Here is a 16449-nt window from a genome sequence, read left to right as displayed (position 1 = left end):
GATATTCATCTAGGTTTTAAGATTATCATTATAATTCCATCTTCCAAATCCAATTCTTCTATCAACCTGACTAAGACCTGCAAGATAACCATAGCTTGCTTCAAACCACAATCCTCGTGGGATCAACCGTGACTCGCTCAGGTATTACTTGGACGACCCAGTGCACTTGCTGGTACAGTTGTACGAAGGTGTCGGGATTCGTGCACCATGGACGCCTACTCGGGATACAATCAAATCCTAATATATAAACTGGATCAAGAAAAGACCTCATTCATAACTCTAAAAGTAGACTATTGCTACATAGTAATACCTTTTGGATTGAAGAATGCACGAGCTACCTATCAATGATTGATGAATAAGGTGTTTTCTTCTCACATAGGAAAACTCATTGAAGTTTATATGGATGACATGCTCGTTAAGACCAAAGAGGACAGAAAACTATTGTCTGGCCTCTCGGAAGTATTCTCCACTATAAGAAAGCATGAAATGAGATTAAATCCTACAAAGTGCACCTTTGCAATAGAAGCAGGGAAGTTCTTAGGGGTTTATGCTGACCCAAAGAGGCATAAAAGCAAACCCTGACAAATGCCAGGATATACTCAATATGAAGAGCCTGACTTGTGTTAAAGAACAACTGAATGGAAGGTTGGCTGCTCTATCCAGATTTTTAGCAGGATCAACTCTGAAATCACTTCCCCTCTACACAATTCTAAGGAGAGAAAAGCAATTTGAATGGACCCCAAAATGTGAACAGGCTTTCCAAGACTTCAAGACATTCTTGGGGCAACCACCCATACTTACCCGACCTGCAAAAGGGGAAGAACTTGTGCTATACTTTTCAATCGGAAGTCGGGCCATAGCCTCGGCTCTGGTCCAAGAAGACGAAAAGGGGCAGCAACTTATCTACTTCATCAGCAAAGTCTTACAAGGGATAGAGCTGAATTATCAAAAGATAGAGAAGTTTGCTTATGTCCTTGTTCTTACATCTCGAAGGCTCCAACCTTACTTCCAGGCCTATACCATTAAAGTCCGCACTAATCAACCAATGAAAAATATCCTACAAAAAATGAACTTGGCTAGGAGGATTCTACAATGGGCAGTAGAGCTGTCTGAGTTCGATTTAAGATATGAAACTCGAACAGCCATCAAATCGCAATATCTCACCAACTTCATCGCTGAATACACCAAAAGTCATGGAAACCCTACCACATGGAGTCTATACGTAGACAGGTCATTAAACAAATATGGAAGCAGAGATGGTGTTATTCTAGAAAGTGATCAAGGAACTCGTATAGAACTATCCTTAAGGTTCAAGTTCCCTGCTTCCAATAACCAAGCAGAATATGAAGCTCTACTTCCTGGCTTGAAGCTAGCTAAAGAAGTGGATGCAGAAAAGGTAGTGGTGTTCAGTGATTCACAAGTAATAACTTCACAAATTAATGACACCTACCAAGCTAAAGACCCCACTATGAAGAAGTACTTGGATGAGACACGAGAACAACTGACACACTTTTTAGAAAGTGAGGTCTGACATATAACTCGGGAGTCCAATGCTCGAGCTGATGCTCTGTCAAAGTTAGCCAGCACCAAACCAGGAGGTAACAATAGAAGTCTCATTCAAGAGACTCTGCAACAGCCATCCATATCAAAGGAAGAAGAAGTATTGACTATACACAATCAATATTTAGGGTGGATGACCCCCATAGTCAACTACCTCAAAGTTTACATACTCTCCAAAGATGAAAAGGAGGACAAAAGGCTCGTAAAGAAGGCACAAAAATATACACTGGTCCACAATATCCTATACAAAAGAGGGATTTCAACACCCCTCTTAAAATGCGTCCTAACCTTTAACACAAAGGAAGTCTTGGAGGACGTACATAGTGACATATGTGAAAACCACCTAGGGGCTCGGTCACTAGCCAAAAAAGTGATCTGAACTGGCTTTTTCTACCTGACCTTGAAGAAGGAAGCGACCGAGTTCGTTAAGGTATGTCTGCTTGCCAGAAACATGCTAACTTCCATGTAGCGCCTCCTAAAGAACTTATCAGTGTTGCCTCACCATGGCCATTCGCTAAATGGGGCCTTGACCTACTTGGACCCTTTCCACAAGCACCAGGCCAAGTCAAGTACCTCATAGTAGGGATTGACTATTTTACTAAGTGGATTGAGACAGAACTCTTGGCAACCATTACTACTAAAAGAAGTTAGAAATTTTTATATACACACATTGTCACAAGGTTTGGAGTTTCACACTCCATCACCACTGACAATGGGACTCAATTTATCGACTCGACATTTAGAAACTTGGTGACCGACCTGAAAATAAAACACCAGTTCACATCCATGGAGCACCCCCAGACCAGTGGACAAGCTGAAGCTGCCAACAAAGTCATACTGGCCGGGTTAAAATGCCAATTGCAAGATGCAAAAGGAGCTTGGGCGGACGAGCTTCCTCAAGTCTTGTGGGCATATCAGATCACTCCACATTCCACAACGGGAGAATCACCCTTCCCACTTGCATACGGAATGGATCAATAATCCTTATAGAAGTAGCTGAAGAATCACCTAGGGGTCTTATTTTACAGTGAAAGAGCAAACGCCCAGGCTCAAAGAGAAGGGCTCGACCTCCTCCATAAAATTCGAGAAAGAGCTCGGATTAGAGAGGAAGCTCTGAAGCAAAGGATAGCTCTAAGATACAATAGAAAGGTGATCAAGAGAAACTTCACCACCAACGACCTCGTCCTGATCCGAAACGACATTGAAATACAAAAGTCAGGTGAAGAAAAGCTAGCTACAAACTGGAAAGGACCTTACAAGATAGTAGAGATCCTAGGCAAAGTTTCCTATAAAGTGTCCGACCTCCAAGAGTGGGAGCTCCCAAGGTCTTGGCATGCTTGTAACCTAAAAAAATATTATAGCTAAAAGCCTTGTACCTAGGTGCACTCTTTTTCCCAATAAAAAGGATTTTTTTTTAATGAAGCACCAGTACAAGGGATAAGAGGCACCCAAGCATTTAAGTAAATAGCTCTGTAAAGGAATTTCTTAAACATTAATGAAAGATTCCTGGTTATTTCTTTTAAGTTTTCTATCTCAAATGCATTAACTTAAGCTCGACAAACCGCAAAAATCAATGCCCGACCTAAAGTTGTCGGCAAGATAAAGCGACGAGTTACAAGTTAATGTAAGAAGTTATACAAACAACTCGAACAAAACAATCTCAAAACAGGTCAGATCAAAAACATAGTTGTAAAAATAACTTAGTAAAGATCGATTACTCAAAGTTAGGCCTAGACAAGGAAATTAGTAAAATATCAAATTTGTTAAAAACTCAAGAGTCTAAACAAATCATATCTCACTACAAGTATTCGACAAAAAGGCACTTTACAACTTTGATAAAGTTTTTGAACATTAATCAATAAAAGTTGCGAATAAAACAACTAAGGGTAAAGTCTTCAAAATACCATAAATGGATACAAAGGTTAAAATGTTATAACTGCCTACAGAATTAAGACTTTTCACCCATCTGAGGATTAAGAGACTCGCCAGTCACAGCGTCTTGGCCGTCAATGTCGAAGGATGCATGGAGACTGGCACGGCTGGCACAACCTCAGGAGCGGCAAAAGGGGCACTCACAACGGCAGCTTCGGCTTGGGATCCGAGGTGAAGGTCGGATCAACCTGAGGTCCTAAAGTCTTCGGGTCCTGATGAGGCTCCTCATCCTCATCCAACTCGGAGGCAGGGACTATCTTCCCATCCACCACGATGTTATCAACACTAAAAATGGAAAGTTCAATGTAGGAGCCAAGACCTTGACCTGAGCCTCTAGGTTTTCAAACATCTCATCCATGCCCTGGGCAGCCAACTCCTGAGACTTAGCAAGATCCTCTAGCAGTTTCTTTAGCTGCTCCTCTAGGGCCAATCTTTCCCCAAAAACTCGGGTATAGCTCTCTTGGTATTTCTTGGCCTTCTCCTTGGCCAAAGCAGCAGCGGCCTTCGACTTCGTAGCTCTCTCCCAAGCTCTTTCAAGATCAGACCTCAAGGTCTCCCGCTCCTTCTCAAGGTCCTCCTTCAGCTCATTCAGCCTCTCCACGTCTGCTCTGGCAACCACAAGAGCACTAGTCGTGGGCTGGATAGGAGAGCTCTTCAACTCCCTGGCCAGTGTAGAGCACACCCCCACTGTTCGAAGACCTCCCGGGCCAAATGTTGAAGATGGTTCTGAATAGCTATGTCGTCCGTACCTAAGTGGTGGTAAGGAAGCACATTCTTCTCACCCCAAGTCAGGGCATTGAAGCGGCTCGAATAGATGCTCTCCTCATCATCCACCTTCTGCTTCTTAAAGGTCAGAGGAAGAAGGAGACTTGGGGGAAGACTCGGGAGGAATAGGCTTGGAAAGAGGAGTCGAAATAATGACTTTCTGCATAATAGGGCCCAACCCCGACTTTTTCCTCGGGGAAGAACGAACGAAAGATCCTGCCTCGACCTCTTTTTGTTGCTGGAGACTCTTAGCAACAACCTACTTCTTGGTATTTCTAATGTACTTCATAGCTGACTTCGGAGCCATACTTTCTACAAAATAAAATAGGATGCAGTCAAAATAAACAAACTAAGAAAATAAAAAGAATTCAATAAGCAAGGGAAGGGAAACTACCGAGATCTGACTTCAGAAGGCTGGGATCTCCCAGATATCTTTTTGTGTCCATATGAGGATCCTGACCCCATGTACCCAAAATAAAGTCTACAATACCCCTCTCTAAATCATCCAAATCGAACAGATCACACCTAACAATATTAAGGGTGTCCTGCCAGTATAAGAGAAACAAGGGCTCTTGGTTCTCGAGTAGAAAGAAAGGACGGGCACCTACAGTACCCTTGACCTTAAAAAAGTGGCTTTTGAGGTCATGAAAAGAGTCGTCGAAGATGGAAAAATCCTTCTGACCTTGAACAGCTCGGAAGGATATCCATCCCGACTTCTTGGTAGAGTTGTACGGTTTGGTTGCAACAAAGAGATAAAAGAAAACGTTCAAGGTAGGTTGAACGTCCAACTCCCAACATAAGAGCTGGAACATTTTCATGAAAGCCTAGGAGTTCGGGTGCAATTGAGAAGGGGCAAGGTTAGAAGATCGCAACACTTCTATCTCAAAATTTGTGAAGGAAAGTCGGACACCTAGCCTAGTGAGAAAGCAATCATAGGCATAAAAGAAAGGCTGTTCGGACTCCACTATAAGGGGGAAACATACTCTCTCCTCAAGGTCGGGAGGTTCTAGAACATAGCTCCTTTTATCCTCCCTATTCTCACAAATACTATGGTGCCTACGGAACTCATCACAGTACTCTTTATCGGTCACTGGGACGCAACTAAGAATGTTACTATCTACCCAAACCCAAAGAGCAGGAGGGACTTTAGTCGACATATTCAAGATAACACGGTGAGACATAAACGTTACACCTACAAACGTAAAAATAAAACAGACCGTTACTAAAAGAAGTCGGAGCTTATCCAATGTAAGTCGGGCAAAACATCAAAAACAAAAAAGAAAGTTGTTCTCTTCAAAAAATTTCTCCTACAGCACTACCAAATGGTGTCTCTCTTATACAACGACGTTGTATCAAAGCGACACCATTAGGGGCAACACAACACACAAACAGCAAAAACACACATACGCTAAAGGCTCTTCCAGATAAAATAGAATCTTTCATAATCTTTTCAACAAACATTTTTTCAAACAAAAGTGCAAAAGCGCTACAAAGTCAAAAATGAACCTTTTTCCAAACAGAAGAAGGACAACGACGACAGAAAAGAAAACTCAAAAACAAACAAATCCAAGCAAGAGTAACGGCATAAAAAAAGAAAGAAGACAAGATACCAACCTCAAGGAAGACTGCGAAAAAGACAAAAGCATGTCTACACAGCAAACACGCGGACGATCCTCTTCATGACGACGAAAGCAAAAACCCTCAGAAAACCAAGAAAAGTAATCTTGGAAGAGACAGAAGTAGTCGAAAACGGCGCGGTGAAGATTCTTTATCAAAGGAAGAAAGCAATTTGTCTCAAAAGCAGTAAAAAGAGAGAAGAAGAGTCAAACAGCCCTTTATAAGAAACAGTGAACCAAAAACGGTTCCTTTTCTCCTCTTTAAACAAACTTGAATCCCTAAGGACAACTGTCGCGCACTATTCGCCCATCATTAAAGCACCTCCAACGTTCAAATTTCAAATACGTCGGGCAGCCCGATAAGCTCAAACCCGACGTCAATAGCAAAAGCCGCGGAATGCTTGAGACCGACCTATAATAGGAACGTACTCAAGCAGGGGCATTGTTCGTACCCTGACCCAATAGGCCCAATAACACATAAAGGACCACAAATAAAGGTGGACTTCACTATAAGCACGACCTCTTTGAGGAGGTCGGACAACGACATAGAGGTCCAACTCTAGTTGACCTAACAGGTAACTACCTTCTTAAATCTCTCCTATTATCTCTACCTCATCTAGAAGGTAGATCCCAACAAACTTCCGAAGATAAAGGGAACGCTTATCCATCAAAAAAGATGGAACTACTCCAACAAAGGTGGTTATCTACTCTAATATAAATACACTAGCACTCTCAGGTATAACTCACGTTCTAATCTACTAAAAACATGCCTAAAGCCCTTGCTAACTTAAGCATCGGAGTCTCTTGTAGGTACCACCCCCCAATCTCCTCACGAGGAACTCGGACAGACAGCACCTGGGCACCAAAGAGGTCGGACGCTACCACCACAAGAGATCTGGACCTCACATTCAGACCCAAATCAACGTTTCAGGTAACTCTCGAAACACTTTCAATCCGCAATCTCTGTAATAAGATTAATCTAGTCCCTTTTTTTAGTTTAACATAAAAAAGATAAACGATTTTGTTAGGTAAACAATGATTTTTGTGAACAATATGAATAATGGACTCTAGAATTGACTCAATAAAGTAAAAAAAAAAACACTCCACTCCCAAATTACTTCCTAAACCCTAACATTAGGATAATCATCCGCACACCTAATGAATTGAACATCCAGCCATTATTAACTGTACATGAGTCAACTAAATCAAAAGGAATTACCATCCAATTAAGAATCAACATAATTATCTGCATACCTATTGAATTGAACATCCGATATATCCAATGTTCACATTATTTAGTATTCTAATTGTCTCCCTACACTTTTCTAAAGATAATAGATAAAAAGAAAAACACACTTGTCTTTGATAAAGAGGAGTTTAGTTGCACCTTTTAATTTCGAAGAACCCTAGATATTAGTTGCACCTATTGTCACAAAAACGGAATGCGTCAAATTCTCTCCGCTATAGTCACCCAATATGTAATATAGTTTTGTTTGCTTGTAGGAGAAACTAATTTAATAATCGTAAGGTAATCAATCATTCAATTAGGCATCTAGATCAAGCTGACGAGTCATCACCTCCGTTCAAAAGCCTCAAATTGATCAAGTCATTACGTTTCAATAGGAAACTTCATTCTAACTTCTATTTACGTCAGACAAGCAATTATCCTCCTAATCGGGATTTTCATAAATACAGCCCAAAATAATTTACTTTAATGACCACCGTGCCCTTGACACGTATTCATTAATTGTTTCTGGATAACAACGAAATTTCCGCCTCCATATTCCCACATTTTCAACGTGGTAACAGGTCAAACTATTCGTTTACTTTTCCAAAATCCAAATGTTGGTCCAACATGTCCTTCCACACATTACGTAAAACCTTTATAAGGACGCTTGCATACCATCCTTTCTACATAAATTCATTAATTGTATTCATCCAATTCTTCTTGTGTTCTTTCTTATTATTAGAGCAAAAGATTTCATTAATCAATCATCAAAGGGTGCTATTTTCTTTTTGTTAATACGAGATTTATAACTATGGAGAGCAGCTTAGGTGACATCCTGTTGAAGGTGGCAGTGTTCTTCCTAGTACAAGCTTTGGTATACCTTATCCTTTCAAATTCATCAAATATCTTTTCCAAGAACATCAAGAGAACCCACAGCTTCAAACCTGCACGGTCTGTGAGCATTCGGCAGATGCTGGCTTTGCTCTCCGATTTTCCGCCGGAAGGAGAACCCTCCCCCTCTTCAAAGAGTCCTCAATCGCCATCCCTTCATAGTTATGATAAGAAGCGATCTTAAGTGTTAGGCTTAGGCTCAGACTTATCAGGAACAGATTGCATGTAAATTAAACTAGTTAGTTCTCTCTTTTATTTTAGAGTATACAGAATTGTTAGGCAATCCTAAGTTATTGGACAGGTCTTGAATTCTTTTGTTCATTTGATATTTGTTATATATAGGGAGTGGATCCTCTCCGGTGAGAAAAAAACTGGATGGTATCCAGTGTTCAATCTAACCATTCATTGCTCTTCCTCTCTTATTTATTTCTGGTCTCACTCATAAAATCAAAGGTGAGAGATCACACTGTATTCTATCAATTGTTAAAAAAATTGGAGAGGATCCTTTTCCGTTATATATATATACATTTAGTAGTTGTTGAAATATTAAGATTTATTTATTCTTTATTTCACCCCTTTGTTCAATGATTATTATCATTTATCAAGTATTTAATTAAGAACTCGATATGGTTGTAACTTCTTGGTCATAAATACTTGCTTGTAATAATTGCTTGTTAGTCTCTACACGTAACCCATTCTGTTTGGTGTAAATGAAAAAACTCTTTATACATGTATCTAATTGAATATTCTTACATCAAAAAATAATCATTTTTTACACATGTATAAAAAGGATTCAAAATAATAAAAATTATTACATAGTCAATAAATCAAATTAGTCTTTTTAAAAGAGATAAGCCTCAATTGATCTGAGTTTTACAACCATGAATCAAGATGATCTTTCTGTCATCACAATATTTAACGGAATGTTTATATGCAAATTGTGACAATTTAACATCTAGCTCACATAACATTAAAAGTGTGGAACTTAATTTAGTCTTTTAAGGGACTTAATTTGGTAGCTCTATAAACTAAATTTCATAGATGTTAGATCATTCAATTTAGTGCAAATAATGGCTAAATTGAGTTTTACATCATTAGCGCAATGTCAGCTAGCATTAGACTGCCACAATGGCACAATGGGAATTTACAAAGTTGGTAACAAAAGGACCCATGCAACTTGATTCATGGATCTCTTCTGTTCCATTGTCATTGTCCCATTCTGTGTAACCCCAAAGAGAAAAAAAAAACAAATTAAAATTACCTAGAATGCATTTTATTATTTTGTTTACTATAATGATAGTTATTTGGTATAGTAATTAATTACCTGGTTATCATCAGTTCATCACCATGGTCGACGAAATACTGCTGCAACTCCAATTGTGCCACCTCAGCTTTTGTAGACTCAAAATGCAATGATTGGAGAAGGCAAGCTGATGAGTAGTTTTTGCAATAAGCCGCTGAGTGCTGCATAATGAACGGCATATTTACCAATAGTGATGAACAGGAGTATAAGTTAGGTGTTGCAGTTTACAACTAACTACCAAACCCAAAGTTCAATATTTTTCGAAAGGGCTGCAGCAAACTTTCATCCGTTTGTTTACATTTCCTTTTTGTCTTACGGATTTTCTAGGCACACCCTTCATTCTCAATCTCCCAGAGCAGTAAATTCAAAATCAAATAAAGATCCCTGCCTCCATAATGCTGTAATTGATTTGATGCGAACGTGTATACCTGATTTTTTATCCCTACACAACTGTATCCAATGAACTCTTTAGCACCTTTTTGTTCCACGGCCTTCCTGGCTCGAATTGAGCTCTCCCATTTGCCCCTCATCTGATAAGCCCGAGCCAACACCAAATATGGTAACAATGTCTGCGGTTCGCTTTTTGTTACTCTCTCTGCAACTCTTTCAATAACACACAAGTCTTCATGGATTGCGCATGCAGAAAGAACTGATCTCCAAATGTTGGAGGGGGTTTTACATTGCATTGTTTCAATAATGTCCATCGCTTCTTTGATCATACCAGCTTGACTCAACAACTCCACAGCATAAGCATAGTGTTCTTCCCCAGGTTCTACGCCAAATTCCTTCTCCATTGATAATAATATTTTAATTGCTTCATCAACCAAACATCCATAGTTGCATGCTCGAAGAACTGCAGCAAGTGTAATTCTATCTGGTGGTGTAGGTTCTCCAATTAACTCCTTAAAGAGCTTCATGGTTACAGGCACTTTGCCATTGTAAGTCGTTCCCATCATTATTGTATTCCATGACACCAAATCCTTTATTTTCATTTCATTGAAGATGTTTAAGGCATCATCAATAAATCCAAATTTTGCATACATATGAACAAGAGAACTGGCAACAACTACTTCTGACTCGAAACCTAATTTAGGAACCAGAGAATGGATTTGATTACCTACTTCAACTGGCATGAAAATTGAAACTGAACTCAGAAGACAACTGATCATGTATTCCGTTGGTCTGATATTCTTCCTCAGGGTCAGCATAAAGAGTTGCAATGCATCCTCCACTAAATCATGTTTCGTGTAGCTCGAAATCATTGAATTGCATAAAACTGAATCCCATTGATCTTGTTCTTTGAAGAGCTGGATGGAGTCCTCCAATCTGTTGCATCTAGAAAAGAGGGCAATAGCAGCACTTGACACAGTGCTATTCGAAACAAATCCCAACTTGAAACAAAGGGTGAAAACTTGCTTACCCCTTCCCAAATCCTGCAAGTTAGAACAGACAGTCATCAATATCGAACATGTAAACTGGTCAGGTAAAAACTCCATAGCTCTCATCTGATGAAACTGCTCAAGAGACAACTCTGGATATCCAGCTCTACAACAGGCCCATATCAAAGAGTTCCAAGATATAACATCAAAGTTCTCCATGGTCAAAATCACACCAAAGCAATAATCAACAAGACCGAGTCTCCCATACATAGCTATCACCGAGTTTGCAAGCACCACATTGGACAAATCAATCCCACTCCTGATCATCCTACTGTGGACCTGCTTAGCATGACAGGGACTTGACACAATTGACGTCATTATTGAGAAAGTGAACTCACTTGGCCTCACACCAGTACCCTGCATCTCAACAAAAAGCTCAAAGGCTTGACAATAAAACCCATTTTGTGCAAAATCGGAAATCATCGTGTTCCAACTAACAACATCTCTAACAGGCATTACATCAAACAAGTGGCATGCCTCCCCAAGGTGGCCACTTTTGAGAAACCCCTTCAGACAAATGTTCCATGATGTCAAATTCTTATAAGTAATTTCATCAAACACCTTAAAGGCATCATTGATTTGGCCAAACTCACAGTATAGATCAAAACAGCGATTACCCAGATATGAATACGAGTTAAAACCCAATTTGATGAAATGAGCATGGAGGGTTCTGAGAAAGGCAAATGATTTATTATGGGATGAACAATGATCCAAGAGAAAAGAGCAATAGGAGAGTGAAGAGTGAGGAATTCGTGTTAGCTTCAAAAACGGGTACATGCAAATGAAGTGTTATGCAATGCTTTAACATGAAATATGCATAGTGGAGCAATTCACACTCAAATAATATGAGTCTCTCCCATTGTGACAACATATGAAGGAATGTAGTGATGGCTGAAGGGTCGAGATAATTGACACCGCAAAGTTTAGTTAAGGGAAGTATTGCATGGGAAGTTGACTCCACCTTACCCTTTGACTCCCCGGCTAAACCAAATCCACTATTCCTATTACGTCTTTAGTCCCACTCCAAAGAAGCAAGCTTCAAACATGTTCATGGCCTAATTAATCAAACACATTCCAACTGCCCTAATGCCGATCGGCAATTGAAGCTGCAGGAGCTCAGACAAGGATGCAATGCAGCAGTAGCCTTCATCATGTTCAAGGTGGTGTAGGAAAAATTTATGCACCAGATGCGGTTTACAATGTAGCAGCCTTTTCACAGTTTTATGTGGTGCTGAGGAATTGATTGCACTTTTACTTATACAAGGTGTGCTTCAAACATTTTTTTGGCATATATCTTTGCATGCAAACCTGCATAGAAAGTAGTGCAGATTTAATCAACAAATATTAAAACAATAATGGAGCTGTCAATTGATTGGTGTACAAAATCTGTATGATTGTTCTAAGCCATAGCTTGGGCAGCAAAGATGAAAAAACAATGTTATTTGCATGCATGTAAGCAACGTTCACAATTGATTAACCAATATGCTCCCTTATGTTTGAAATCTGACACACTTGGTTAACTATTGAATAATAATTTCTACCAGCTCAAAAATACATTGAGCTTCGTAGTCCAATCTATTCACTTGCACATATAGCTATCATTTCCCTGCTCTCTAAACACGATGACTTCATAATTGTTTTGTCCCTCTCTGTTCTCAATTTTACCGTCTTCAATCTCCTAAGTTCTTTTATTCTAGTTTTAAAACGGCTCCAAAGTTTGACATTCTTAGTATTGTTACATCAAAGCTCAATTGGAACTTCAAACTTTATCTAGACCGTGCTATTCCATTTGAGAATTTATGAGTGCGTAATATCTCTTTACTTATAATGCAGATTCAATATAATAAATTGCACCTCATTTGGAGACTTTGTAGATCAAATCTTGCCTCATTTTGGCAAAACTGGTACTGAATATCTTATGGTGGTCCTGCAGCTGTTCAAAGCCAGAAAAAACAATAGTGATTACAGTTAGTGAAATTCTTTCTAGATAACTCCCAACCTATTAATCACATCATACATCACATACATAGAGAATATAACTATCACAGTAAACTTACACTTAGTGATATAGATATTTACACGATTATAGTTAGTGTATTCTTAATATTGTCTCTAAATATCTAAACTAATAACTGTAATTTACTGTCTCTGATATCACTATCTAATGAGCTATCGCTAATTGCTTTCAGTGCCTTTGGCTTTATTCAATCTAAAGTCTCTAACTCTGCCTAAAAAATATCAATTTTAATTAATTGTGATGTTTCATTGGCAGCAACACCTAATTCAAAATGCCGTTGGAAATACACAATTAGAAACACCAAATAAGTACTTTCTTTTGATATGGTTATGAGCTTTTATTTATTTATTTATTTGTTTATTTATTTATTTATGAGTGCATCACAAATTATTAGTTTTTCATACAATAATCTTTGTGGTGTAGCAATGTTAATAAAAGTATTCATTAAACTGATAGAAATTAAAAAGTGTTGATAAAAGAAGGCTTGGTGTTTCCTTTAGCATACACGTGATAAATCAACAGCAACATTTGATGCCTTGGTGCCAACTTATGGACATCAACCAAGTTCTTCAGACTAGACACAATCAAAAACATCATTTCAAGCATTGCATGGGAACTGTTGGAGCTGGGTTTGGTTTGGCCCAGACCTACCTGCACAGAGCCCGGAGACTACGACGAGCAGAGAGCGACGGAGAACAGCTCAGGGGAAGCAGCGGTGACGACGAGCTCAGAGGTAGCAGCGACGGCTGAGTACAGATGTTGTAGCCCCGGCCGAGAGAGATTACAGAGCAGCAGCGACAGCGGAGACAGAACGCAAACCAGAAATCACAGAAGAGAGAGGGTAATGAAGTCGGAGAGAGATGTGGCCGCCGTTGAGTGTTTTAGAGAGAGAGAGAGAGAGAGAGAGAGAGAGAGAGAGAGAGAGAGTCGAACGGGACAAGGGAGGGAAGCTTGGGTGCGTGGGAGCGAGAGAGGGGCTCAGGGTAAGGTGGGAGGCCGAGTGAGGTTAGTACGAAACTAAGAATCCTAAACCTAATTGTTGGTTCAACCGTGCAGAGTGACGCAAACATTGATCCTAGCCTGGTTAAAATTGGAGACCGGCTAAAAGGGTAATTATCCAAATTAATTTTCAAAAATTAAAAAAAAAAGAATATTTTAATTTTTAGTCTTTAAAAACATAAATTAATTTTTAATATTTTTTTGTCAAATATAATAGTCTGTTGTCTATTTTTTGACATGACTCACTAACAGAAAATACTAAGTTGGCAGGTAAACTCACACACACGTAGTAGTTAAGAGTCTACATATGCGAAAAAAATAAAATCGTCTTCGGTCTATAATTACAAAATGGCGTCGTATGGTGTCTTCTCATATTGAAGGTCTCGTTCTTCGTTGTTAAGGCTTTATATTGAAACCTATGGGTAGGGGTGTACATGGTCCAACCTGGCCCGAAGATCTGACCCGGCCCAGCCCCGAACACTTTAGGGACTAATTTAGTGTGATTTCATCGGATTTAAGACCGGGTAAGGGTCTCAAAAATAGACCCGGTCATTATTTTGGATCGGATTTGGGCCATAGCTCGGGTCACCCAAATTCGGTCTGGTGGCCCGGTCATCATGCACAATTAATATTTTGTGTTATTAGTGATGGATGATGGCTATTCTTATGTGGAATTTAAATATTGTAAACCTTAATATTTTGTGTTATTAGTCATTATAAGATTATTATAAGTTAATGTTTTATGTTTAAAATGCATAATATTGTATTATTTGTATTGATTTAAATATTTGGTGTTATTAGACAATATTAGTATTGATTATGGTTATGCTTTAATTTTAGAGAAGGGTTAGTTCTTGTTATATTTTTTTAAGTGAATTTTACTATGTGAATTGTGAAATAATGGTTGGAGATTAGGTGATTTTTGCATGCTAAAGACCCGGTTTTCACCCGGTTTTTACCCTTTTTTCACCCGACCCGAAGGTGCGTAGGTTTTATCGGGTTTAGAATCGGATTAGGGTCTAAAAATTAGGCCCAGTCTATATTTTCGGGTCGGGTCTAGATTAAGTCAAACCCGGTATGATCCGGCCCATGTACACCCCTACCTATGGGATATCGCCAACAACACTAACGGCAGTACCACCACCAAATTCATAATTGCCGAGGAAAAATCAAACAGCCACAGCAACAAGGAGGACCACTCCAATTTCAGCAATGGCATGGAGGATCACATGGTGAAGTAAGTGGATGAAGATGGTGACGATGGCGAAGGTGGTGAAAGGGAACAAACTAGATCTGTTTTTTGACAACCTTCGAGAACCCTTTTCACCAATCTCGGGCAGGCCAATGCTGTTCTCGCCCTTGTCCAACCCCTTTAGAAACAAATTCTCCTTTTTCTCTTATCTTTGATTCGTTTTGTTTAATCCTCGTAATAAAAACGGCGACGATCTTGCTTCTGACGTCATGATTTTGCCTCTGACGATTATCCTCAAGCAACGACAATGACGTTCTCTGCGGACTGGGTCAAGAGCTAATTCAATTAAAAAATGATAAACAAATCAAGAAGGTGAATGAAGAAGAGGGAAAGATCGAGAGAGAGATCATAAGAGGAGAGAAAAGGGTGACAGTAACATAACTGGTGATTGAGGTAACAAAAGACAAAACATGAAATGCCAAAAAGGAGTTGCTGTTGATGAGTGACAGAGGAGACATTTTTTCTTTGTGTGATGGAGGAGTTGCGTTGATGATGATGTCAGATATGAGATTTTACAGTAGAAGAGGCAGATGGTGAAGGAGAGTGAAGCGGTGGTGGTGGTTGGGTCTAATTGTAGAAGAAAAATGAGAGAAAAAGAGGAGAAAGAAGAAAGAAGAAAAAATAGGAGAGAGAATGTAGAAGCAGTGGCAGTAGTCTGTGTGGCTAATGAGTCATGCCAAGAATTATTTTGTCCTTCTTGCATATGTGGACACTTAACTGCTACGTGTGCGAGTTTATCTGTCAACCCAACATTCTTCGTTAGTGAGTCATGCTAAAAAATAGACAAAAATTTATTATATCTAACAAAAAAATTAGAAAATTAATCTATATATTAATTTTTTTGAGAGACTAAAATGTTCACTTTAAAAATCTTTAGAAACTAATTTAAATAATTATTTCCGAATAAAATATACATAAAATTTTCAAAAAATAAATACTAATACCTAACTACAAAGTTTTAAGCGCTAATAAATTTCTATACAAAATAACAAAATTGATACTATATCCATAAAGAAATAAATTGTGGTTGCTAATATTATCTTAATAGTAAAAACTTATTTAAAATTTTTAAATTACTTCTTATAACTTCATTTAATCCACAATCTCTCTTCTTTTCCTTCCACCACCACACTCTTATGCACCCTCTTCAAACTAATTAAACGTTTCATCTAGACATCTAATAAAAAAATAATAATTAAACTACTGTTATTTGAAAAAAAAAATGTTAAAATTAATCATCTGGCCCATTTAAGAAAAAGACACGCAAAATGAAAATACATCAAAATTTCAAGCACATGTCACAAATATTGGTCTTCCAATTATTGAAATAATTTTGACGGTATCTTGCAAAGTAACCGTCTTTCTATTTTATATAGTGTTGATCTCGATTAGTCGATTAACTTATTTGAATAAAAAGTTACTTTTAAAAAAAATAAAATACTTTTAA

General features: G+C 38.7%; 2 protein-coding genes across 3 annotated transcripts; one reads left to right on the top strand and one right to left on the bottom strand.

The window, feature by feature from the left end:
- Window positions 1-7781: 7781 nt before the first annotated feature.
- Window positions 7782-13829, bottom strand: LOC112769220 (pentatricopeptide repeat-containing protein At1g43980, mitochondrial). Of its 2 annotated transcripts, none has more exons than XM_072226146.1 (4): window positions 13403-13829; window positions 12589-12667; window positions 9317-12042; window positions 7782-8146 (listed from the first exon to the last, which is right to left on the bottom strand). In XM_072226146.1, the coding sequence occupies exon 3, from the start codon at window positions 11509-11511 to the stop codon at window positions 9619-9621; it is 1893 nt and encodes a 630-aa protein (XP_072082247.1). In that variant the 5' UTR covers window positions 11512-12042; window positions 12589-12667; window positions 13403-13829; the 3' UTR covers window positions 7782-8146; window positions 9317-9618. The 2 variants fall into 2 exon arrangements, with proteins under 2 accessions (XP_072082247.1, XP_072082248.1); XM_072226147.1 differs by lacking the exon at window positions 7782-8146 and adding an exon at window positions 8825-9211.
- Window positions 7913-8536, top strand: LOC112769221 (uncharacterized). Its single transcript, XM_025813678.3, has one exon. It carries the CDS (start codon window positions 7913-7915, stop codon window positions 8174-8176), a length of 264 nt encoding a protein of 87 aa, XP_025669463.1. The 3' UTR covers window positions 8177-8536.
- Window positions 13830-16449: the final 2620 nt, after the last annotated feature.

This window comes from Arachis hypogaea, chromosome 18 (assembly GCF_003086295.3).
Source record: "Arachis hypogaea cultivar Tifrunner chromosome 18, arahy.Tifrunner.gnm2.J5K5, whole genome shotgun sequence".
Classification (NCBI taxonomy): domain Eukaryota; kingdom Viridiplantae; phylum Streptophyta; class Magnoliopsida; order Fabales; family Fabaceae; genus Arachis; species Arachis hypogaea.
This window is presented reverse-complemented; position numbering and strand designations above follow the sequence as displayed.